This window comes from Mytilus galloprovincialis, chromosome 11, assembly GCF_965363235.1.
Source record: "Mytilus galloprovincialis chromosome 11, xbMytGall1.hap1.1, whole genome shotgun sequence".
Taxonomy (NCBI): domain Eukaryota; kingdom Metazoa; phylum Mollusca; class Bivalvia; order Mytilida; family Mytilidae; genus Mytilus; species Mytilus galloprovincialis.
The window spans coordinates 38,919,261-38,947,195 of NC_134848.1; the positions used below are offsets into that span (position 1 = coordinate 38,919,261).

Sequence of the window (27,935 nt, forward strand, 5' to 3'; positions counted from 1 at the left end):
AATCAAATAAGCCTTTTTAATTTCAGCTAACACACAGTTATTAATATATATCTACAAAATAACCTGATTTATTTTTAAAATATTTCAACGCCATATCTGTATTGGAAACATCTAGTTAGTTGGATATGCAGTCAATCGGTTTGGGCATTCTGTCCACCCTGAAAATAAAACAAAATCAGTATTTAAGTTAAACGTTGGTGTACTTCATTTAGATTACAATATATGTATAATATGTTAGATAACTGCCTTGAAAAAATTAAAATAAGCAAAATACTGATCTACTAGAATAAATTCTACACGAAAAGTCATTAAGAAAAAAGGAAAATCAAAAGCTAAAGCACATCCAACGAATGAATAATAACTGTCATATTCCTAACTTGGTAACAACATTTTCACATGTAGAAATGGTGAATCAAACCTGGTTTTATAGTTTGCTTAACATCTTGCCATGATGACAGTCGCATAAATTTCATTATATTAACAACGATGTGTGAACAAAACAAACAAAGAGAATGAACACATACTAACATCAATATAACATTTCAAAACATCTTATTAATCAAGGTATGACAAATTTTTATTTTTCATTTATAAACGGTCACAATGCAGGTTCTATAAATAACTTACTCTGCCTGTTCCGGTTTTTCTAGACGAAGACATGTGACATCAGGACACGTGAATATGCCCTTCTTTTTATTGCAAAAGTAACAACAGAATTTTTTCAAATCTTCAACTGTATCTGACTCTGCGCATAAATTAGCTTCTCGATCTAAATATGCACACTGGCAATCTGGTATTGGATCAGTACAACCTTGAAAATGTAGCAAAAAACAGTTAAAATTCATCTGCTTTAAAATAGATTTTGACATTTGCTGAATAGCACATCTGAATTATTAAGGAATACATTCTTTGGTTTTGCATTGCGCTTCAAGTTTGTAAATAATACACTTAAAAAAATGAAATAGGGTATGCGCTCAATTACTAGTACATAGCAGATCTTGAGCTTCTGATCGAAATAAATGACAACATTGTACCTTTCGATCATATAAACGACATGCACATCAATACTTGTAAACAAAATTATGATGTGTCTTTTCCGTCGTTTAAGTTCCATAACTCCGCAATGTCATATTAGAAATTACTATAGAAAAAAACCTGAGGGATTGTTATCTCACTAGATTTAAACCATTCATCAAAGTTGCATGATAAATTCTCAAAGCACGTTTGACTTGTTTTCCAAAAACTAGAATAAAACCCCATAACTCTGAAACATAAAATCTTCAATTAAAAAAATGAAAAGTAGTTTACGTCAATAGTTGCATGTACATTGGTTGAAGCGTGTATGATTTAATGTCTTACATGCTGACCACGGACGAATGGTCGGTCGAAAAGAGGGATAACAGTATATATTATCGGGTTTTTTTTGTCACTGGAGCGCAGAGAACGAACTAAAAAGCTTCACATTGTGTCGAGCAGCTGATATTTGATGATAGATATCCGAAGAAACCCCAATTATATATTTATCGTTCTGTAACTGGTCTTTTCTCCCTCCCAAGACAGTTTTACACTTGACGAAAGATAATGCCTGCTCTCGTCTCAAAGCCGTGATACGAGAATTATGGAGCGACAGAGCAGTGATATAGGCATAGGGAAGGGCGATAAAAAACTGTTGAAAAATGTGTCACTCATCAGGTTGATACAAAGCAGAAACATATAACGAAATACAGACCTGATGTGGCAGCGGTGCATACAACCCCTTAAGGCTCTTAGTATTGTGCTAGTGTACTAGCAGTTACTGACATCAACTTTGAAGCGAATAGCATCTAAAAAAGGGCCTTTACTGAGTTTGGCCATAAAATGTAATTCGTAACAGTACAAGATCAAGTCGTATATTTAAGGGGCACAATTGCTGCCCACATGAATACCTACAACACACCGACAAATTTTATTGCCGAAAGGTGGATAAAGATCAGCTTTTATCATGTCATCAAACCTTTAAAATCAAATTGATGTCGTCGCAATGTTGGCTGGAAAGGCTACAAGGCAAATTAATTTATCCCCGAAAATAACATGAATAAGTTTAATTCAAAGTATTCACTTCACTTCACGGATTCATACATATAAGTTCTCATTTCAGTCTAGCCAACCATGTTTTAATGTCTTTTCTATAATGCCATTTAAGGATTTAGTAGGAATTAAAAATGTTTAGAATTTAAAATTCATACTTTAAGTCAGAAGGGCACTACTTACAGAACAAATCATGCTAAAATTATTGATAGGCTATGGACCTCCTTTTTTAGATATTTGATTTTCAACATATGGCGGATAAAGATTATAGTTAGGTAATAAGGGGCAACATATTTTACCCTATATCGTCGGAAATGTTAGCACACAATTTTAATATGCAAATGAAAAAAATACCGAAACAGTGTTTACCTGGTGTTGTGGCGGCTGAAAAGCAAACAGAAAATATTAAAACTTTTTCAAGCATATGTAGTTGACAAAAAAAATGAATTAAAACTTAAACAACGACGAAAGCATACAAATCAAAATCAATTAACAACAATGTTTGTTCCTGTCGACATTGAAATTACATTAGTCTATATTACTAGTATTAAAACATTTGACTTTTCTACACTTTATACAAGTATTCCAAATTCCAAATTCAAAAACAAATCGAAAGAGTTAGCATTGCTTTGTTTCATCAAAAGGAATGGCCAAACGCAGATACAAGTATCTTGTTTTACTTTGTAAAGGATCACTCTGTTTCAAACAAACAAAAAATTCTCTGAAACTGACATTATCAAGATGCTTGATTTTTTTATTGACATCATATTTGTTACGATCGGGGGACGTGTTTTTCAACAGACTATCGGCTTTCCAATAGGAACGAATTGTGCCCTCTGCTTGCCGACTTGTTTCTTTATTATTATGATGCTGACTTCATACAGGAACTTCTTAGGAAGAAAGATAAGAAGTTAGCAATATCCTTTTACTCTACTTTCCACTATATAGATGATGTTCTTTCACTAAATAATTCAAAATTTGGTGACTATGTCGAACGCATCTATTCCATTGAACTAGAGATAAAGGATACAACAAATACAGTTACGTCGGCCTCATATCTTGACTTACATCTAGAATTTGATAATGAGGGTCGATTGAAAACAAAACTTTATGACAAAAGAGATGATTTCAGCTTTCCAATTGTGAACTTTCCATTTCTAAGTAGCAACATTCCAGCAGCAACTACATACGGTGTATATATCTCCCAATTGATACGATATTCCCTTGCTTGCATTTTCTATCATTATTTTCTTGATAGAGGGTTGTTTCTCACAAGGAAGCTATTAAATCAAGAGTTCCAAATAGTGAAGTTGAAATTATCTCTTCGTAAATTTTACGGACGCCATCACGAGTTGGTTGGCCGTTATGGAATAACCGTTTCACAAATGATATCGAATATGTTCCTTACGTCGTAACTACAATCCCCTTCCCTTTCATAAAAGTGACCTACCGAATCAGATTGTTTTCCGGATTTGTTTCTCATAAGCAACACGACGGGTGCCACATTTGGAGCAGGATCTGCCTACTCTTCCGGAGCACCCGAGATCAGCCCTAGTTTTTGGTGGGGTTCGTGTTGTTTATTCTCAAGTTTTCTATGTTGTGTCATGTGTACTATTGTTTGTCTGTTTGTCCTTTTCGTTTAACCATGGCGTTGTCAGTTTATTTTCGATTTATGAGTTTGACTGTCCTTCTGGTATCTTTCGTCCTGTTTTTACTAGTTAACTTAAAATGATACAAAAAGAGAATTGTTGTCGTGTATTCTGATATGTGTAATTGTGGTCATTTGAGCTGTTTTATGTCATAATAATTACATTACACTAAAATATGATACGATTCTGTAATTTGGATTGCCTAAAATCATATCACATAGTATCTAAATATACCTATATACATTAATGTTTACCTAGTGTAGTGGTGGCTGAAAAACAAAATAGAGAAGATTCAAATTTGCTCGAGCGTACAAAGTTTTGTGACAATGCATAAATTCTTTTGTAAACATCTATAACTTGAAACTTACAAAACTTTTACAATAATCTTAAACATACAAAATGATAACATGACAGCAAAAGATAGAAACTCAATGACGGACAAAAATTAAATCAATCAAACATTGAAAAAAGTATTCAGCTGAAACATACTAAAATGAACAACAGGTAAAGTGCATGCACAAACAAACGAAATTATAATATCACATACATGTATATGTGATCCCTTTAATCATTTATAAACATATTTTAACGGCAACTTTTTGTTGCCCAGTTGAATGGGATCTACGTTCTGTTTCATGTATGTTTGTTTGTCTGTTTGTCTTTTAGTTAAGGCATATTCAGTTTATTTATGACTTATGCGTTTGAATGTCCCTTTTTATCGGTCGCCTTTCTCTTATTCATAAGGTAGTCAATACAATTGGGATTTTTTCATGAAAAAATGATTTTACCTGCTGTACTTGAGTCTGAAAAACAAATACAACATATCTTAAAATAACCCTCAGTAGCATAGTTTTTTGAATTTTCAGACAAAAAACTAATACAAGAACATATGAAGCAAACAAATAACATTAGCATGAAAAATAAAAGAACAGCTATCTGAACCAAAAACACAAAAACAATTGTAACACAAAACGAAAATAAAACATAAGCAGAGGTCAAACTAATAGCAAGTAAGAAATGTGTGTCTGACAAAGTTCTAAGTCTAGCATCTTTGATGATAAAGAGGCAAAAAAAAAACAGAGTGGCATTCAAACTCATACTTCGAAAAAAACACTTGACATGAAATTAAAAAAAAAAGGCCATCATACAAACATACAAACAACAATACACAAAACAAAACATGGAATACCAAAGACTGAGAAAAAACTGTTGGTGATATCAGGTGTTCAATATAGTTCCGCTGGTTTTGCTTCACATTATGAATATAAGATGGTTAACAGTACTTGTACGTATTTTCCTTTATAATGTGTTATACATACCTGAACATAAACTACATGTTTTCTTACACAACTTTGCTATTGATGCTACAGTACAAGTGATCGGTGCGCAATTAATGCCAGGAAAGTCAATGCATAGATCTTAAAAGTAACAATGAAAATAAAAATTATACATAGTTATTTTACATGTAAAGAAGTTGGTGATAGAACGAATAACATTGGCACATAACAAAGGGTATATATATTTATTTTTCTATTCAAGTGTACGTTAAGGTTTCAAATTAACCAACTAATATACTGGAACTGCAATTGTAAGCATTTATATTTGTTTATTAAAATAAGATATTGTGTATACATCAATGTTTTCATCATTTTTTTAAAATTTTTAATTGGTCAGTAAAATACCTTGATTTTTTTTTTCGATTCTTTTAATACAGAACATGTGTTAATGCTCCGCTTACGACGATATATGACAACGCTCCGTTCTACTTTCTGTTGTAAAAAACGGAATTCTCTGGCTGTGTTGCAATTGTTTTTATGTCAGTTAATTGAAGCGTAAGCTATATTTGTCATATCAAAAAATTAATACGAAAAGGAGTACAGCAGTTTAAAAAAAAAATTGTCAACGAAATCTTTTTTGACCATGGCAAAAAAGACGAAATGACGAAAACTAACAGTACTCAAAAGTTATAACAATGGTACCAGGATCATAATTTAGGACGCCAGACGCGCGTTTCGTCTATATAAGACTCATCAGTGATGCTCATATCAAAATATTTATAAAGCCAAAACACTCCATAGAAATTTGAAGACTGAGCAACACGAGTGCCTTCATATCGGGGGCGGATGTGTGATGTTACGGAAGGGTAAACTATTGTCTTCACCTTATCTTCTCAAATCAATACTCACTTGGATCAATAGTCGGTGCTACAAAATATAAAAGAATACTAGTAGATGATAAGTAAAGTTATTCATTTAGATCTATACAATCACTTCTTCTATCAATCAATAAAAAAGCTTCTAGTAATCTATGAAGACATCTTCTATCAATTAATGGAGTTTTCTGTTCAAGTATTATACATTATTTTTTTTTATTGAAGGATTCCAAAAATTTACCCCATTATTAAGGGTTTAAACGGAGTTTACAAAAGAGTGAATAAAGGTTAAAAAATAGACTTTATAGATAAGAAAGGGTAGAATAGATGGTAGTAAGCAGTGTAAACGCTATCTTGTTTCTAAATACTCACTACTAGGACCAACTGTTGTCGCTAGAAATATAAAATTATTGATAATGATTATTATTTTACAAAAATGTAGCTTTGTGTATTAAGTAGGGTGCTCACTCCTTAATTTTCGAAATGATGCCTTTTTCATAACAAAATGTATACTAATTAAATATGAAATATTACGACAAATTGTGTAAACATATTTTCATTGACTCTCTATAGTGACATAAAAACCAAGGACTTGGATCTACGGAAAATACACCAAGTGTGACAGTTTTGTTTAATGTATACATGTATTTGCAAGGTGTGTATTTAATGCATGTCGGAGGACATTGTATTGAATATTTTTAAAGGCGTTTTGATTACATTATTCTTATTATTCAAAAGCTTATAAGTATCCAGTTTGTTGGTTTTTCTGATGAGGTTAGATAAGATTATTCCTAAGGTATGGTAGAGAGCCCGACATTTAAAAAAGTGTTATTTTCGTATAATTTGTTTACTGATTTTAGGAAAATATCTATTGTGGTTATAATAAGTCGATTTTTCAATTACCGAATTGACTCTTGTATTACACGCTTTAAGCACAGTTGTTTCCCCTTTCAATGTAGAATAGTTTTACATTGGAAAAAATGATACGGACAGAACCATAAAAACATGTACGAAACACCTATATGCTGACACATTGTTAATTCGTCATAGGAATTGGTATATTGGTATTTCAATTTGAGTGGAATATATAATCCTATTGTAATGACTTAAGTCATGATAAGACCAAAATGGCAGCTATGCAAATTAGAAAAGCACCTAAAATTTTGCCATCTTGCATGACAAGTGCGTCTTGATTAATTCAAAAAAATGAAGTAACTATTGATTTTAAAATAGTTTAGATAACACGTGTTACCATAAGATCAAATGTACTGACACACATTGAAAAAATGAACTGTTACACATACTGTTAATTCAGAATTGTTTTTTGATTTAAATGTGATTTTAATATTTTGTGATATTGAGAAAAATCCTGTTTAATTTATATATAAAAATCAAAATGCGTGTTGAAATTATTGCTATTATAACCCTGTCGAATTTTTCGCAATTATAAAAACATCGCAATAATTTCTGAACTTACAGATAGAAGATAAATTTAGTATTTCCGCTAGCTTTTGTTATCAATAAATAATTATATATATATATATATATGTTCTTTGGTGGGCAGATTCACGTGTGAATGACTACATGTAATTACAGTGCTAATTATGGAATTGCCAAATTATAGTCTATTTTTCACTAGTCATTTTTTGGGCCCTTTATAGCTTGCTTTTCGGTGTGAGTCAGGACCGTACTTGAACCAACAATTGTTTACTTTTTATACATTGTGACTTTGATGGAGAGTTTGTCTCATTGGCACTCACACCACATCTTCTTATATCTATCAACTAATTAGACATAAGTATCACAAACACAGAAGTAAGTGCTAACAGCTTTTCTAAGGCTATCTGTCATTTAAATGTTTCGATCAGTGTAGTCAAACTTATAAAGTTTTAAATTTGCGTAGTCGTTCTCCGGATCTAAATAAAATAAAATTATAAAACTTACCAGTAGTCATTGTTGCTACAGGGGCATTTGTGACTGCAAATAAATAAAAAAAAAAAAAAAAAAAAAACATAAATCAAGTGTTCTAATACTTTGTACACTTATCAAATATATGTAAAAAATACATCAAGATGTTTTATAAATTCTAATAAGACAAATAATGATGTACAAGTATAAGTTTATATAAGGCCTTCCAAAATGAGCAAAACTAATAAATCAAATGTCCACTTTTAATAGATATCAATCTATAAAATAAACCAATGCCAACAGTTGTTTGTTATATAGACCAGTCCTAAACGATTAACAAACTATTCAACTTCATACTGTTTTGTCCTTTCAGCTTTTTTGTATTCGAGTGTCCGACATTGAAGGAGAATAAACGCATGTCTAACGTACAAAACCATAAGCTTGGTATCTTTGAATATCTTTTATTTACTGTTTAAATGTAGGCATCTGGTAAATATATTTTCTATGTTGACTGCCGTACCCTATTTATTTTACATTTTCCCCTATTATGTCTGTTGTGTTCACACATTGTTGTATATACAAGTGAGAGGTTGAGCTAGCTATAAAACCAGTTTTAATCAGCCATTTTCTACATGAAAAATGTCTGTACCAGGTCAGGAATGTGACAGTTGTTTTGCATTCGTTTGGTGTGCTTGAGCTTTTGATTGCGCCATTTGATTAATAGGAACTTTCCGTTCATTATTTTCCTTGAAAATTTGTATTATAAAACGAAAAAAACTAGCTTCGTAATGTATAACAAATTTGTTATTATATTTGGCTGCATGTCCAAAACTAATTGATGAAATCATATTACTTACTAATCGGTCCTGCTCCACCTGAAAATGCAAGGTAAAATATCATTCTTTTATTTACTTCGTACAAGTATGCGATGTTATTTCGACTTTGACACTCAAATAACTGACCAGGTTGTATAGTAACTTTAGAATTGAATGCTTATTTTTTTTTCTAAGTAATTCTATTTTGGTATTAACGCGTATATATACCGAGGCAAAGTTGACATGAAGCGCGATTACATGTAAGATAAGATATAGGGTGTAATCAGTTTTTAACACTACTACATTAACATGTAGTGTTTCAGTTATGACGTTGTCATAGGAAACACGTGCAGTCATACATGATGCATTTCATTGAGAATAAAAATATAATTTTGGAATTGTCTCTCGAGAAAATAATCAGCCAATCAAACGTTAGCATTCATCTGAAACACACAGGTTTTGTTTACTCACGTACACATTCATTTTTTGCATCATTTTCGTTATAATACAATAATAGCATATATTTAAGAATTGAATGCTTTTTTTTGTAACTTTATTGGGGTGTAAAACGTTAACCGAAGTACATTTAGTATGAAGCTACAAAAAAAAGTATTCGATACTTATAATTACATTTTTTAGATAGGATCATGAAAACACGATTTATATCAAGTTTTTATTTAATTTACATGTGCACTTTATTGTGTGACCTCGTTTCATCATGAATGATAAATTTTATTGTAAAATAAAGTTGATTAAGGAATGACTCGAGATTGCAGTGTAGCCAATCAGAATAACGTATTATAATAAAACACACATCTAATGTAAATATTGTATACTATTACATATACTTATAACGTATTATTTGATCTAACCTTCATCTTTACTTTTGATACAAAAACACTGGAGAGATTCCGAGGGATTATTCATCATTCCACAGAACTTGCACGAAAATAGGAATATCATTTAAAATACAGCCTATCTTGTCCATCCCGACGCAAAAGTCTACAAACTTATTTTAAGGAAAACATCGACAATTTTAAGTTTTTAATATCACCCGTACTTGACAAAGTATTAAATTGAAAAATAAACGCTTTACCCCATCAATAGTTCATTGTTGGTAAACTAATAGTCGTTCATGTACCCTTGTCTTCCTAGCTCATTTAGATTGAGATATTGAGATAAATAAGAGAGCTTCCATTTGTTTTGTTTTTTTTGGGGGGGGGGTGTGGGGGGGGGGGGCTGGCTAGTTTGATATTTAATAAAAGGCAGGACAGGAGTTACGAGTTAAAAAAAAGTAGGATGAGCAATTTGGCAAAAAAGGCAGATTGTCATCTTAAGTAAAAATAAAAGTCAGGATAACTAATAAAAAAGTACTGAATAGAGTGAAAAAATAAAAAGGCAGCACAGAGATTATTGCAATATTTTTTCATCCTAGTCCCCCTTGAAAATCAAATGGTAGCTCCCTAAACCAACTTATTCAACATTTATAAAATACTTACATGTTTTACAAGTGTATGGACATTGGTAATATTTATAGTAGTCTTGTGAACATTCATTCACGTGTGCTGCGCATGCGGAAGATGAATTATCACGACAGAATGATAAAGGTGGTGGTATTGTTAGTTTTGAATGCGGTATATCTGTAAAACAAAATTAATACTTTCCGTTATTTGAATAGAAAGATAACAATTAAAAGTATTTGAATACTTCTTCAATTTTACATTAATTTTACAAAATATATTGCATGCGAGGAATTATAACGCTTATTCAAGTATTTCACAAACTTTATTCGCAATTTTTTCGCAGTTTAAAATTAAACTGTTCAAATCAACACATATATAGATATATGAAGATGTGGTATGCGTGCCAATGAGATAACTTTCCATCCAAGTCACAATTTATAAAAGTAAACCATTATAGGTCAAGGTACGGCCTTCAACACGGAGCCTTGGCTCACACTGAACAGCACGGACCCTAAATATTACTAGTGTATAGCAATTCAAACTGGAAAACCAACGGTCTAATCAATATAAAAAAACTAGAAACACTTAGCTGTGTTTGGCAAAACTTTTCGTACTATTTTTGCCTTTTTAACATTTCTTTTAATTTTTTTTAGTTAGATTCGTGCGTCACTGGTGAGTCTTTTGTAGACACAACGCGCGTCTGACGTAAATACAATATTTAATCCTGGTATCTATGATGAGTTTATAATGAACCACATAAATAGACGACAACCACTGAACATCAGATTCCTGAATACATGAATTGTGAAGCAGCAATAAAGCAATTTTTATATTTTTTGTCTTATAGAAAAATAGACGACCTACTGAACTATTTGATAGAAGTTAACAAAATACATGCTAAATTGCGACAGGGGAATAGATATATGGTCACTTTTTGTCTTCTTCCCACCGGCGAAAAACTCTTGCCAAAGAAGGGTATATGTTCAGCTGTACGGGATATACAAGTACACAGCCACGTTCGCTCAAAGTGGGGTCGTTAAATCCGATCCCGCGTGTGAAAAGTGCCATATTTGCAAGGCACATTTTCCAAAATACCTTCATTTCCCGATAGCAATAAATATTTACAGTTCCTACATCCCGGAAGGGACCTACCTATTATATTAATTGTTAATTGGTGTTCGTCCTGAACATGCAGGGATATACGCATGCGCCAATTTGAAAGGTCGCCTTTTTTTCGAAGTGAAAAAAAACTGAGAATTCTGAATTTTATGTGTATTTCTGGGGTTGAATATCATAAACAATTATAGTTAAAGTGTAAATAAGTGTCAAAAAGAACTTTGTTGCTGTGAAATGCAAGGATTGCAAGGATTTGACATACTAGAATTCGACCCGCCTAATTCAAAATCTACAGGATCGTATGTGGATTCAGTAATGGCGACGTCTGTAGTAAATCAATTCATAACAACGGCGGATGTCCATAATGATAAAACTGTGAGTAATAACAAACGTCTAAAAAGATCTCTTGATTATGATTCTGAGTCCGATTCCTGCTCGGAAAATACCAAAAAACTTAAACCAAATAGTGTACACAATGACAGTATAAACTTGATTGACGGGTTGTCAATTTCATCCGATGATCATCAATATACACAAAATAAACAGTGTTCAGAGAAAGTCGATGATATATGTGAGTTAAAGAGTTTACTGGTGGGATTAGGTAGTAGGTAGCATGAACCAATTTTGTGATATTATAACTAAACGGATGGGGGATATAGAAACTAACATTCCAAAACAAGTGGCTCAAATGATCGATCAGAAAGTGTCGGAGAAGAAATGAAAAAGGTTAAGGTACAATTTAAAACAGAACAAAAGACGGAAAAAGTCAGCTCCTTAGAACAATCATATGCTGATGTCTTAAAACAAAATAAAAATCAGAGTCAAGCGTTAAGTGAAGACAAACTCTCAGTGGTTATAAAAATTTTTGCCGAAACAGAAAAGGAAAATATATCTCGTAAAGTGGGAGGACTAATCAAAGATGGATTACGTTTAAAAAATGTCCAGGTTGCCGCTGTAGAACGAAAAATAAATAAAATTCCAGGTAAACACGGAGTAATAATCGTTAAGTTTCAAAACAGTGATGACAAGCAAAAAGTTATGAAAAAAAAACGTGAACTTAAAGACTCCCGTAACTATAAAGATGTTTACATAGATAATGCTATTCCAAAAGCACAGCGCCTTACGAATTCCAATTTGAGGAGTATTGTTAAAGCGATTGGTAAAGACAAGCTTGAGATCAGAGGCTCGGTGATTAGACCTAAATACGCTAAAAGTACACGTGACACGAACACACATAATAGGCGTGATGACCCAGACGATACACAAATCAATAATGATACACAGAGCGGTAATCATGGCTATCATAACAGACACAACAATCGTGGTCGTGGGAATACTAGAGGTGGAAATAATCAAAGACGTGGAGGTCACTACTAGGTTTCATGCGGATTTTGGAATATCAACGGATGGAAGGTGGATGTAGATAGTGAGAAATATAACTTTTTAGCTGAATGTGTAAGGTACTATAATCTGCATATACTGGGTTTAGTAGAAACCCATCTTACAGGGAATACTGGTATAAATATAGATGGATATACATGGTTTGGTTTGAATCGAAAGGAAATTCACATTAGAGCTAAAACCGGATCTGGTGGTGTTGGGATTTTAATTCGTAATGATGTGCGAGATGAATTTAATATTAAAATCGTAGAAGATAACACAGATGGTATAATCTGGGTAAAATTTGAAGATAAAAACTTTGAACATAACTGCTTTTATGTGTGTGTTATATATTTACCGCCGGAAAATTCCACAAGGGCTGTGAATATTCATGAATTTTTTGATATTTTAATGACAAACATATACACTATCCCACAAGGAAAACCATTTTATATTTGTGGTGATTGGAATAGTCGTTGTTCAGATTTACCGGACTCTATTGAAGGAATAGATAAATTGCCACAAAGAAATGTGGTAGACTTTCAGCATAATGGATATGGAAATATTTTTGTGACTTTTTAACAGATGTAAATTGCTGTATTTTGAATGGTCGAAAAATTTTACATAATGAATTTACATTTGTATCTACTAGAGGAATGAGTGTGGTGGATTATCGTGTTTTGCCATATGAACATTTGGATCATTTTAACAATTTTAATGTTATCAGAACAAGTTCAATAGTTGAACAAATTAATGCATTGGGAAAATACAACTTGAAGAAAGCTATGCCCGATCATTCATTACTAACTTGGGATTTTACCTTGAATTTTGAACAGATATATCATGTTAAGGAGGGGTATTTGCGAAAAATACCAGTCGAGAGAATGTTAAATTTCACGAGCCGTAAGGCGAGGGAAATTCATTCTCAAGACTGGTATTTTTCGCAAATACCCCTCAATAACATGATATATCTGTTTAATTACACCGAATGTTAATGTACTAAAACGCATTGATGATCGTGACGTTACAAGCGTCCAGTCGGATAGAGTATTGTTTGGCAAATACCACGACAGAGAGGGTAAAAAAGGCATATCCTTTTAGCAAATACCCCGGCGGCGTTAAAAGTGAACGATATTCATTTGATAACAGTAAATTGGTGAAACATCGCTGGCTATTAACCAATCAAAACCCCGGATTCTTACATAAGGTGTAATTATGACTCAAATTGCTGTATAAATACACAAACAAGAGGAACTTCTGAGACAAAGAAAAAATATGATACAAGAAATTTACCGGAAGATTGGTTGTGTCAAGAATCTACTATCGCTGAAATTGATAATGCTATTCGTTTTTTTAGAAAATTCCATTGCCGATCAAAGTAGTATTGATAATATGTATGAAAATTTTGTGAAAATCGTTAAAACCGAAATGTGTAATAAATTACCGGCTAAAAATATTGTTCTATCAAATGGATTTAATATTAATAAAAGAAGAAGGTGTAAAAAAGAATGGTGGAATGAGGAGCTTACTTTATTGTGGAATGAAGTGTGTAAAGCCGAAAAAGTGTGGATTAAATGTAAAATTAAGCGTAATAAACGGGAGTTGCGACATATATTTGTGAATAAACGTAGGATATTCGATACGGCCGTTCAGAGTTCTAAACGAAAATATTGGTATTCCTTACAAGAAGATTTAATAAAGTCTTGTGATAATCCAAAGGAGTTTTGGAGGAAAATTGGTAAAATAGGAGTTGGTAGTGAACGCCGAAGTTTTATCCCAATGGAAGTGAAATTAAGTGATGAGTCAGTATCATGTGATAAAAATGTAGTGTTAGATAAATGGAAAAGTGAATTTTCTAATATGTTAAATAGAAATAATCATAATAGTGTTGAATATATTCATAGTAATGAAAATGTGTATGATGATTATCTTGATAGCTTTATATCATATGAAGAAGTGTATAATGTACTGTTGTCTTCAAAAAATGGTAAATCGCCTGGCTGTGATGAAATTACAGTTGAACTTTATAAGAATCAAACTGCATTGTTAGCTTTAACTCGAATTTTTAATATTTGCTTTCACTCTGGTAAGATACCTGCTTTATGGTCGAAAGGTATCATTACTCCGATTCCAAAGAGCTCTACTGCAGATCCAAGAGACCCTATGGCATACCGTGGAATAACTTTGGCTCCTGTATCTTATAAACTTTACTGTGGTGTATTAAACTCTCGTCTTACCGTTAAACTTTATGAACTTATTTTTCTTCATGATGAACAAAATGGTTTCAGAAAGGGACGAAATACTATAGACCATATTTCTACTTTGACTACTGTCATAGAAACACGTAAATTACATAAATTATCAACATATGTAGCATTTATAGACTTTAAAAAAGCTTACGACTGGATAAACAGAGATTTGCTTTTTGGTAAATTGGAAAATTTAGGTATAAGTAGTTAAATGTTAAATGCTATTTTTTCACTTTATAGAAATGTATATTCATGTGTTAAAGTAAATTGCAATTTTACTGATTGGTTTGAGGTTAAATGTGGTTTAAAACAAGGGTGTATTCTGTCTCCAATTTTGTTTAACATTTTTATTAATGACCTTGTAGATGAAGTTAAAAAAATAGATATTGGAGTAAAAATTGATGATGAAAAAATTTGTGTACTACTTTTTGCAGATGATCTTGTATTTTTAACAGAAAATGAGAAAGATCTACAAAAAATGTTGGATACTTTAAATATATGGTGTTGTAAAAATGATTTAGTTGTAAATCTAGAGAAATCAAAAATTGTACATTTCAGAACTCAGTCTACACCAAAGACAAATTTTACTTTTGTACTTAATAATAATGATATGGAAATTGTTCCTAGTTATACTTATCTTGGTTTACTGTTGTCAGAATTTTTAGATTACAATTGTATGGCTAAGGCAGTAGCTAAATCTGCAAGTAGGTCATTAGGTTTATTAATAGCTACATGTAAAGCTAATGGAGGTTTTCAATTTGATACATTTACAAAACTTTTTGATACACTTGTTATGTCTGTAATTGAATACGGTGCCTCAATTTGGGGTCACCAGGATTTTTCTCGTATTAATGCTGTAAAAAATAGAGCAATGAGATTTTTTATGGTTGTGGGTAAATACACCCCTAACTTAGCCTTATATGGAGATATGGGTTGGATGCCCAGTATTATATCTTAGTGGACATGTATTTTTAGATTATGGTCGAGACTTACTAAACTGTCTCATTGTAGAGTTAATAAAAAGGTTTTCTTATGGGGCAATAAATGCTGTAATAGTAAATTTAAAAATTGGAATTATAGAGTCAATGTGAAATTTAAAGAAATGGATATGGAGTTTTTATGTAATACTGATTTTTCTATTGATAAAAATACAATTAAACAAATTGAACATGAAAATTTGTGTAGATATAAAGAGAAGTGGTACTCTGACTTAATGTACAATGAAAGAAGTAAATTGCGAACGTGTAGAATGTTTAAGCAATGTTTTAATAGAGAAAAATATTTATGTATTAATATGCCTGGAAAATATAAGAGTGCATATGCTAAATTTAGATGTGGTGTTGCACCTCTGAGAATAGAAACTGGTCGATATGAAGGCATTATGGTTGACAATAGATTATGTTTTAATAAGCAATGTAAGAAAAATAACATTATTGAAGATGAGAAACATGTGTTCATTAACTGCCCAGTATATGCAGATTTACGAGCTATTTTATTTAGACATGCTAGCTCTTTTAATTGTGATTTTGTTAATTTGTCTGATGATGATAAATTCAAATTTTTATTCACTGATGAAAATGTGTGTTACTTTTTAGCCAAAATCTGCTATGATGTATTATTAAAAAGAAAAGGTATTTTATATAATTGTAGATAATAATGTGTTTTGTAGAAATGTTGTTTTTTTTATAGTCTCTCATAACTCTTTTTAGAGTGGCTCATGTTGTTTTAAATATTATTGTTATTTTATTAATGTATAAATGTATGTCAATTTTGAGGTGAGACTTTAATAAAGTATTTGTCTTGTATTTGTCTGTGTGCATGTACTTTTTGCAACTGGACGTTAGCAACAGACTTGGGGTCAATTACATTGGAATGTAATTAATACACATTACATTGCAAAAATGATCAATTACACTAATTACACATCACACAGTTTTTGAAATGTAATTAATTAAATTACAATTACTTTACTAAAGTAATTAATTAAATTACACATTACATTTCATCATGATATTTTTTAACAATCTTTTACATGTATATATAATGCATGTGTAAAATATTCATGTAAGCATAGTTTAAGCGTTGCATTTGATAATCATTTAATTTAGTTATTTTGATGTTTTGTCATTTAGTCTGAATCTGTCTGGTCTGAAAACAGCAATTGTAAATAAGCTTTCGACAGAAGCTAATGTGCTAGATATTGCTTGATCAGAACTTGGAAGTTTTATGATTAGAAGATCATCATATTGATAGGAGAGGGAATTTGTTCCTATTTACAAAAGGCATTTTGACATCTCAGAAATGAACTCATTTGAATTAAACATAATATGAATAAAGAAATTATAAATGAATTAAAATATATTTTTTTATTTTACTTAAAAAATATTAAAAAGTGTGCTTGTCACAATATTGAAAATAATTTTCAGTACAAACAATGTATACAATGTCTAAAAATAAGCAACATTTTGCTAATTAGATAAAATATATGTAATAGTGGCATTGCCTCTGGACATTTTAATCTGATTAATTGCTGTTTGTTTTTACAGCTGTTAATTTTTATTTCTATAATCCTTTTGTGTATACTAATTTGACAAAATGATTGTATGCAGTGATTTTAAATTCTAAAACTGTCTAAGAAAGATGTTTTATAGTGACACACTTTTGTGTTGTGTTTTGTTTAACAAGCTGATTAATTAAAATTATCAATCTATTTAGTTAAAAGATCTTTCTTAAAAACTGAACAACACTAATATATTATTCTCACATTTTGTAAATTATAAGACTATTGAAAAAATCTGTAGGTCAAATAAATGATATTAAAACTTCAGAATAAATTACAGACTTCATGTATTAAAAAAGCATGTGATATCAATATTTGAAAAATACATGTACATATAATTTGACAATTTGTATAATTAAACACAAATCCTTATCTTTAACACCATTCAAGTATATGTAATTGAAATGTAATTCAAAAGTAATTGAGCATTACATGCTTTTTTCAATGTAATTAATTAAATTACCATTACATGTAATTAAAAAAAATGCTCAATTACACATTACATGCAATTAGATGGAAAATTGTAATGCATTACAATTAATTACCATTACATTTTTAATTACCCCATCCCTGGTTAGCAACTATAAAATAATCAATTAACAATACCTTTAATATAAGGTATTAAATATACGTTCTGTGTATTTTCAGTGACAAAGTGTTTGTTTTATATCAAACCGTTATTAGTCCAGTCAAACTAAGATTTAACCTCAAACTAATTGCAACAGAAAATGTTTTAGTTCTAATCTATAGTATTATGCCCTTTATATTCACAGAAAAAAGTCCCATAAAATCTAACTTGAGGAAAACTGAAAATCAGCATTTTAAATTTCCTATGGAAATTAACATTGGGAGGGGAGATAACTCTTGCAAAAATTAGTCTTTTTTGGTCAGTTTTTGGTTGTTTTTCTTGAAATATATGTATAGTATGATACTTTGATGGGGTTATAAGTTTGTATTTGACTAAATTATATAATCTTCTGCTCATGAAATGTACAAAACCGAAGTGTTATGGGTAGTTTTATTTTTTTCGTACATTTTTCATTAAAGAAATTGCAAATTTGAAGCTTTATAACCATTTTGAAAAAATAATGTGAAAATTTGGTAATGTTTATATCTGTATATTATATTTTTTCAGCAACTTACTTATCTTAAGAAACTTTAAACCACAAAAAGAAGAATACATGCTTAATTTTTTTTTATTAAATTTGAGATTCCTTACCTTGACATTTTGAAAAATTCAATAAATGGTCAACTAATAAATTACGAAATCTAGATTATGGCTTGATAAAATATATGAAAACACCTTTAAAATAGTTTGTTATACTCTAAAGACCGCTAAAAAATCAAAAATCAATACATTCTGATAAATAGAAGCGGTAAATTTATAATTTTGTATTTCTGCCTTTTTTGCAAGAGTTATTTCCCTTTTCAATGCAAATCTCCATAGGAATTTTAAATGGTGATATTTTTAGTTTTCCTCAACTAAGATTTTGTGGGACTTTTTTCTGTGTATATTTGGGGTATAATACTAAAGATTAAAACTTAAAAATCTTCTGTTGCAATTACTTTCAGGTTAGGGTCAAATTTATGCTAGATTGACTGGACTATATATACAGTGGGCGAACTGGTGACAAAATATTACCTCCCCTGTAAACAGTGCACTCTTCTGACTAGAGGTAATCGGTAAAAAAAACACGATGATGTTGTAATGGTTTAGCTTGTTTAAAATGAACTAGCATAAACAAACTAAGACGTGTTAACATAATGTGAATATGATAACGAATCAGGTAAATTATTTCTTGTTAAGTTTATCACCTCATCGTATCATCATATGATAGGTAAATGCGTGAATTTTCGATTTTCAGTGTCGTCAGGGATCAAACTTCTCATCCTTTCATTATTTGATTTTTTTAATACTATCCAATGGTCGGAACACCTTGATTTTCTCCCAATTTGTAAAGTTGATTATGTTGCATGATACATGTATATATTTTTATCGGGGGAAAAAATTGATATGCAGCAAAGATTGCCAGTTTTTAATTTGTGTTGCTATGTGAAATAATGGGAGGTAAATTAAAGTATAAGAAGGCGCGCTTTTTCAAATAGTAAACAATGTAATTCAGATGCATAGTATTTTGTCAAATGATAAAGAATATCGTAGAAACTTACTAGAAATTCATCTAATTTATAAAATATATACAACATGACATACTGAAATTTGAAAAGGGGTAAAACCACATTATCTTGAACAAATTCAGTTAAAAAGAGGGGGGGTGAAAATGCTACGAAATATAGATTATATTTATCTGGGGTCTACAACCAAAGAATGATGAGACATGCAACTACATAACTACTTTTTCAATTTGGGTTTTTTGGGTTTTTTTTTTAGCATCTCTGTTCAAACGTACTTTGGTCTAATATTTTCAGGTTCTCTTTGGATTGCCAAATAATATTATAATCACCTAATTGAATGTTCAAATTATTTTGCAGTGATGTTTTGTATGGAAGGAAGACTGTCATAAAATCCAACAGTTCCGGATGGCCCGTTAAACTAATTGCTTAACATCAATAATGATGAAAGATTCAAGTGTCTGATCCAGCACAAGTTTAGCCAGATTTTTTACAATAGACAGTGCCTGGCATTGAAAGAATATCAAACGGATGTTTTATGGAATGATTCTCACGTACATATAACAATCATATGCATAGGAATGTGGAGCTGGACTCTTTCATGCAACAATTTTTAATTTCTAATATAAACTCCGAAAAGACAAGAGCATAGAAATGTACATGAATGAGAAACATTCTTTGTGAATAAAATCCTTTAAAACTTAAATGTGTCATTAATGTTGCATTATTTATCAGTAGAGATGATTAGATTCCAGTCAGATTGCCCAACTGAAGGTTTTTGTTGGAAATGTTTTGTTAATCTTGGCTGTTTTGCAAGACAAGCTTGTCTGTGCAGGTTGCTCGGCCGCCCCTTTCAGTATGAGACAATATTTTGTTTATTACTAGTATATACTAAATCACTGACGCAAGACTGGAGCGGGGCCCCCTTTAGGCAGTTAGTGCGATTCACCTTAGGTTTCAACCATTACATGCCAAACCAGGGGAGGGGGAAGGTTTTTTCATATTAATAATAATTGAGATTTAACATATACTTTCCTATATGTAGTGTTTGTTTTAAAGTATTGCCAACAAAATTCCTCAAATTTTGGTTCTTAATATTGTTTAAGAAAAACACCTTACCCCTGTACTTCATAAAAGTGCAAAGTCTTCTTCAACACACGTGCATGGTTAATTCGGATCACATATTTTCTATTCCGATATTATAAGAATTCCAAGGTTCATATCATTTACAATACTATTCAACATTTTTCTGGGATTTTTTTTTTTACTACATTAAACCTCGAGGTTACATTGTAGTAAAAAAAAATCCAATAAAAACGTTGAATGTAAATGATATTAACCTTTAAAGTCTTATATTATAGGACTCATGTTTTTTCACATATAATGTGTTGATCAATTATGTTATGATGATTTTAATAAACTTCACATTAGGTTATTTGTCACGTATATTGATTACATTATATCGAGTTGTCCCAACGATACACTTGTCGGTGTGCTCGATCATACGAATTTACCGACATTCATATAGACAAAATGACCCAACTTTGAAAAATTCTTGTGGCGAAACTACATTTCGGAACATGTTAAAAACTGGATACTCAGAAAGCTGCATTATTAAGGTTTGATATATATTTTTTTTTCAAAAAAAAAAAGAAAAATATGCAGTCAAATCTGGCAGTTTTTTACACACCCCTATGTTCAACAATCGATTGTTCAATTAACAGCATGCTTGGCAATTAAAAATTCATATCTTAACAAATTTAGCTTTAACATATACTTTACTTATAGTGGTTGCATAAAAGTTATATAATGGTTTTGTGTTTTAAGAGATATTCATCCCTATGCATATCGGTTTTTATGCGTAAATTGTCTCTCCTTTTTTTCTACCTTTTCTATCTCTTTCATAAGAAGAGTGATTTTTCTATTGTTCTAGTGTCACTGGAAATCCCACTGTATACATGTACTTCGCATGCTAGTACACATACTTAGATTCTATAAATGAGTGGCTTTTAAATCGTATTACTTTTAGTGAGATAATAAACTTTCAATTGTATTTTAATATTTTATTATATATACCTACTTTTCCCGATACACAGCTCTCTATTACAGTTACTACCATCACAACACTGCCCACAGTAATCACTTGCTGCCCTCCGCCCAACACCACCTGACACAGGGTCAAATCTAGCGGCGCATTGCTAATAAAAAAAGCAGTGCGTTTAAAAATAGCATTCAGAGTAAAGTATCATTTCTCACAGATCAGTATGTGCTTTTTCTGACGTCCACATTGACCATGAGATGCATTACACAAGTTTATACAAACTTGTTTAATCTAGACGCCATTTATTGTAGGTTAACAAAATGTTGCTGTATTCTGGGCTTCCAAATATTCAAATTTTTAATACGTTCACCGTACTCAGACTACAATATCAATCAATCAAAATATTAGATTTTGGTGTACTGAAGTTTCCTTGCGGTCATAAAAGCTTCAAGCACGAATTTTGCACTCTTAGTAGAGAAAAATCTAAAGACCAAACGAGCAGATAGACATTACCACTCGTAACAAACTGAGTTCATCCACAAGAAGCAGAGTAGTGAATTTACCACGTCACATATATATCGCTATGCAATACAAGTATACAGAATTTCATACAACAGAATGTAAGGCAAAGAAGAAACATGAGCTCATGAAATAAAAAGCTGGATGTGGTTCCTAACACCTTGGGTTGAAGTCATAAAACTTTGCTCAGTGCATGGAGCACAAAAATCATGCTCGAAACACCAAATCCAGTATTTTGATTGGTTGATTCTCGAGTCTGAGTACAAAAATCTTGCTCGAAAGTTTTATGACCGTAAGGCCTTGACTATTATAAATTTGGCTCGTGGATATATAGCTTCTAAATATTTCCGTAAGAAGTGAATCTGGTTAAAACGTTCAAGTGATTCTACAGAGTTATTTTTCTCTTTAGTGTGCTTTATACTTACATTTTTATGCGCGCATCCAAGTCTGTATCTTTTTTCTTGATTGTGGATTATAGCTTGTGTGTAACAGACCTTGACAAAGAAAAAAGTGGATTATAGCTTGTGTGTAACAGACCTTGACAAAGAAACCAAAGTGGATTATAGCTTGTGTGTAACAGACCTTGACAAAGAAAAAAGTGGATTACAGCTTGTGTGTGACAGACCTTGACAAAGAAAAAAGTGGATTATAGCTTGTGTGTAACAGACCTTGACAAAGACAAAAGTGGATTATAGCTTCCGTGTAACAGACCTTGACAAAGAAAAAAGTGGATTATAGCTTCTGTGTAACAGATTTTGACAAAGAAATACCGATTATCATACCTTGACAGAGTTATTGTTCCAGTAAGATATCAAACTTTGCAGATTTGTTTTACATACAAAGCAGCAGATTAACATTAAGGATGTTTGCTGCAATGTTTCAAATAACAAGTTTTTCAAAACACTCAAACCAATTAATAGAATATAGTTAAAGGAGCTAACAAAGCAAAAAAAATGTAGGTCCTGTGTTCTTGTTTTCGAGATATTAGCTAATGGAAATTTTGGCGGGAAATGAGTATCTCTTGATTTTCAATACATTTAATATTAGCATCTTTTTTCTTCTAAAAGATATAAAAAAAACAAGATTATCAATTAAGAAAAGAAAAGTAGGCTTTAGTGGGCAAAATGTGTTAGGGTACTACATGGATAAAACCAGAAAATTCCGAATATCTGGCAAAAAATGAAAACAATCGAAGCGAACATCATTAAGGAAACAGATATTATAAAGAGAACAATTTTAGAGATTCTGTGATTACCAAAATTCCAGATTGATCCATTGCGATTTTAGGAAAAGCTGCATTGAAAAGTATCACATACCATAATGCAAGTTCTTATTTTTGGGATACTGATCAAGTCGCAATATTCTCATTGATGAAAGCCTCGTTTTGATTTCAAATGCCGCTTCTTACCTCGTCAGTATTACACTGTATAGACAGGTTACAGTCTTCGGGAGTAAGCGCATACTTGCAGGATAAACATCTCTTGCTGTTGCCTGAAATAACGATAAACTGGTTCTTGAAAAAGCGTTTGTACTATAAATCCCTAGTATACTCTTCTATTCAACAGTTAGTGTTATTACAACCGCAGGGCAGATAATTCAGAAGAAAACTGGTAGTCCCCGATATCGAAAAATTTCACATCGGATGTACAACATTTTACGTCCGACGTACATAAACTATTAGCCTTCGGCTTTTGGGCTAATATTTAACCTTGGGCTGATATTGAATCTTTGGCTTATGATACATCTGATATGAAAAATGCCATGTAATAATATGATAATACTTACTAGTTATATGATTATCACAGGTTTCAAGATTACAGTACGAAGTATTGCAGCACTGAGAACAAGGAATTAATTCAGCTCGTTTACCTAAAATCGGAGCTCTTACAGTACATACCTACAACAAATAAGAAATTAAAAAAATGCATGCATGTTTCATTCTATTACTTTAATTTGATTGGCCTACAGTAATATCGCGTCATTGTAAAATTAACCTTCATTTCAAAATGAAATGTTACATTCATGATCGATGACACTTACAAGCTTCCATATTAAAAGTGAATACAGAAAAACTTAATCGAAATCGTGTTTTTAGGATCCTAGCATAAAATTTAAGTATAAGTATTGAATGTACAACACTTTTACATCGAACTCAATTTTTTCAAAAAGAATCATTCAATACTTGAATACTATATAACATGTGAGTATGATTAAAAAAAGAAAAAAATAACGCATAAAATTTCATGGGTCCAATATTCCCTGAGGGAGTTGAAACCTTAATTTCTTTACAGTTTCAAAAGTTATAAACGGGCAATTTTAGAATGTTTTTTTTATAAATCTTGTCAGTGACTAAAAACTGACGATATCCTCGGGGACTACTAATCCACCAACAGCGGTGTTGACTCAGTACTAGACAAAAATGCAAGCAACACGCTATGAATTTCATTTGTTCGAATCGGGTTTCTTCATTTATATTCATCAGGAACACTGAAGATCGTTACATTCGGAAACTTCACGAATGTGGTCGTTAGCTTGATGTCAAGTGATGAATATTGCATATACCTCCAAGACGAGAACAGACGAACAATAATGTCATACTGGTATTGTGTAAGGTAGAAACTAATGTAATGATACATGTGTAGCTTTATCAAAGCCAATTGCAACCGATCTTTAGTACTCATTCACGATTGTACAATTTTGAAAACCAACTAATTCCCGCGAGCAATTTATCTACGCGACTAAAACATTTATTTCAATCACAAATACGAATCTCGGAGAAAAGACAAACTAGGACACTAAAAAATACCTACCGATTTATCTCTGCAGCCTGATCTAAATTTAGTTAAACCATCGTCTGATATTAATCTTGATCCGTAGCATTCCTATTCGTAAAAAGAAAGAAAAAAAATCAAAATTACTTAAAATTTTAAAAAGCTATCAGAAGAGACTGAAATCAAGACAGGTGCATTTTCATTTTGTATATTCGTTTGCTATGTTTTGCATACATGTGTGTAGACTGTTCTCTTTCATTGACTTTGGCTTTGTACGGGCTTTATATAGTGTCATTAGCAATTTTGAGGAGTACAAATATATTGTGGCGTTACTTTTACTTGAATGTTAGATCAGTCCGTTCACAATATTCTAAATAAATTAAGCGTTTGCTGCCAAATAACATCCGGTTTTTTTTTAATAATCCTGTGTCTGTTCAATTATAGTCCATATGTCTAATATTTGAGTCAATATAAAGAAAAGTTTGATAAATAAAACGGTTTTCTCTGGCTTCCTCCACAAATGAAAACTGACTGTTGTAATGGCCAATAGTTCTGAAATACCGGTAACAAGATCTAAATTATGGTGTTTATTGACGACCTACCTCGTTAGATCCACATTCCACAATTCTATCGCAGTCTCTTTGATGTGGCAGTAAATCACATTGATAGCATAATATACCTGAGACATAAATCACAAAATAAAATGTATATACAAATGTATCTAGTCTCTCAGGGGCGGATCCAGCCATTTTAAAAGGGGGGAGGTCCAACCCAGGACAAAAGAGGGGGGTTCCAACTGTATGTCCCCATTCAAATGCATTGATCGTCCAAAAAAAGGGGGGTTCCAACCCCCGGAACCCTCCCCCTGGATCCGCCACTGTCTCTGTACAGTGCACAAAAAGATGGTTCATTTAAAATTAACTGTTGTTGGTTGACTTTTACAGTGAAAGATGGTTGTAGTCGCGGAAGGAATATCTCTCATATGATATATGATATAATTCGGTTATAAACCAGAGTATTGACCTCTTATACACGTTTGTGTCTGACGAAATAAAATAGTACGTCGTTTCTTTGTCACTTCAGTGAATCACATAGCTGTGGAGTCGTAGCCCTCATGTTTCACTCCTTGTGGTATTTTAAAATAACTTGTTCTCGATCAGTGATATAACAGAAGGATACGGTAAAACTTAGTTAAAGTCATAAGAAACGAGTGACTGGTGAAAAATAATGTTTATCCAATTCTTGAACAAAATGCATGTATACATCATAAACTTAATCTTCTGTGCACGAATTTATCATTTCTTACGCAAATGTATCGTATAATCGTCTATTTATTGTTTTCTCTGTCTGTTTGATGTGAAAATATAGCTGCTAATTATTTGTCGTGTTTTGAAGCAGTAGTTTACCGATTATCCCCTTATAGTAAACAATCAACAAAGAATCATGGATATTGAGCACGTGTTTAACATACATGTACAAGCATGAAATAAAAAGCTTTCACAAGACTGTTATACATTGATAATATATATTAATAAAGGAACATAATAAGCAGGGGAAAAAAACGAAGGGGTGTGTTTTGTATATTAGGAATAAGCCATTAAATATTTGGCGTTAAATGATTCTCTCTAAATGATTCATACATTGTAATGGCACCTTTTATTTCAAAAACTAGAAAAAAGAACAACGATTATATTAAATTTTCAAATATGGATTTTAAAACTATAAGACATTTTATTATAAACAGAAAAGTACGGATAAGCAGGCAAAATATTTCAACTACATAGATAAACTGATGTTTTCTCCTCTTGTTTTTGAAGTTTTGCCAGATATTCGTAATCCTCCAGTTTATCCATGAAGTGCCTTTTGAAATATTATAAAATCCTAACCCCAATAATTCAGTGCCTCCCTCTTATCGATCTCTCATAGTTGCTATGTTATCCCCATCCCTTTCATGAATGTGGCCTACCGAATTATACTATTTACCGGATTCGTTATCATATAAGCAACACGACGGGTGCCGCATGTGGAGCAGGATCTGCTTACCCTTCCGGAGCACCTGATATCACCCCTAGTTTTTGGTGGGGTTCGTGTTGTTTATTCTTTAGTTTTCTATGTTGTGTCATGTGTGCTGTTTTTTGTTTGTCTTTTTCATTTTTAGCCATGGCGTTGTCAGTTTGTTTTCGATTTACGAGTTGGACTGTCCCTTTGGTATCTTTCGTCCCTCTTTTATAGAGAAATCGTAGATCAGCGGAATATAACGACTGAATTTCGTGTTATTAGAAACTCTTTTTTTCATCCTTTAAGTTTTAAAGAAAAAAGAAGCAAACGTTAAGTGTATAAAAACTCTAGGGAAATTTTTTCCCGCCAAATTTCCAATGGCTTATCTCAGAAGACAAGCAAATTGACCTTTAATATTTTTCTGCTTTTTTCGCACTTTTTTTAACATACCACAGTACTTAACATTGTCTACATCCTCGTGTTGGTCAATAATTTGCTTACCTGCTCTTACATACTGTTGACCTAGGATACTGGCTAGTACTAAACAACCTGAAATAATGGTCATATAATGAATAATAACAAATGTACTAAACTACAATTGTACTGATAATGTACTGATACTCATGTCTGTTGAATACAGACTAAGATCTATTGCAATTAATCTCTTCGCAGACTTCTTGTCCTTCAAAATCGCGTTTGAAAATAGTTAAAAGATGAAAACGTATAATATCGAGAAAAAAAAGAATCAGAAATTCATTTAATGTTCAATGCTTTACTATCAATGCCGATGAACTGGGACAAACCATGTGATCTTGATGCAAATGCCATGTGACCAAATTATTTCACATTGAAAATAACATATTTTCCATATCCAAAACAAAACAATACATGCTGTATTGATCTGCAAGTAAACCAAAAAATATTTTCGCAGACAGGAATTAATAACTTTAGAATAGAAATAATGATAAACGGAAAGAAAAGGTAAGGTTAAGACGAAAAGATTTACCAAACGTTGTTAATGTGTAGGAACAGTCCACCATATTGTACCAGTATAGATAAAGGTCAGAGTTCTTATCTCTAGTTCTGACATTCTGTCATGATTTGAGGACCTTTTATT

General features: G+C 31.7%; 1 protein-coding gene across 1 annotated transcript; it reads right to left on the minus strand.

Annotated features, from left to right (window-relative positions):
* Positions 1-52: 52 nt before the first annotated feature.
* Positions 53-27,922, minus strand: LOC143052144 (uncharacterized). The gene is made up of 19 exons (XM_076225105.1): positions 27,825-27,922; positions 27,320-27,367; positions 25,423-25,499; positions 24,860-24,931; positions 23,835-23,946; positions 23,458-23,540; positions 22,475-22,543; positions 21,570-21,687; positions 10,091-10,231; positions 8,634-8,651; positions 7,813-7,845; positions 6,241-6,261; positions 5,903-5,920; positions 5,036-5,134; positions 4,505-4,519; positions 3,971-3,985; positions 2,437-2,451; positions 628-811; positions 53-158 (listed from the first exon to the last, which is right to left on the minus strand). The coding sequence occupies exons 1-19, from the start codon at positions 27,856-27,858 to the stop codon at positions 116-118; spliced, it is 1,215 nt and encodes a 404-aa protein (XP_076081220.1). The 5' UTR covers positions 27,859-27,922; the 3' UTR covers positions 53-115.
* Between the last annotated feature and the right edge of the window lie 13 nt (positions 27,923-27,935).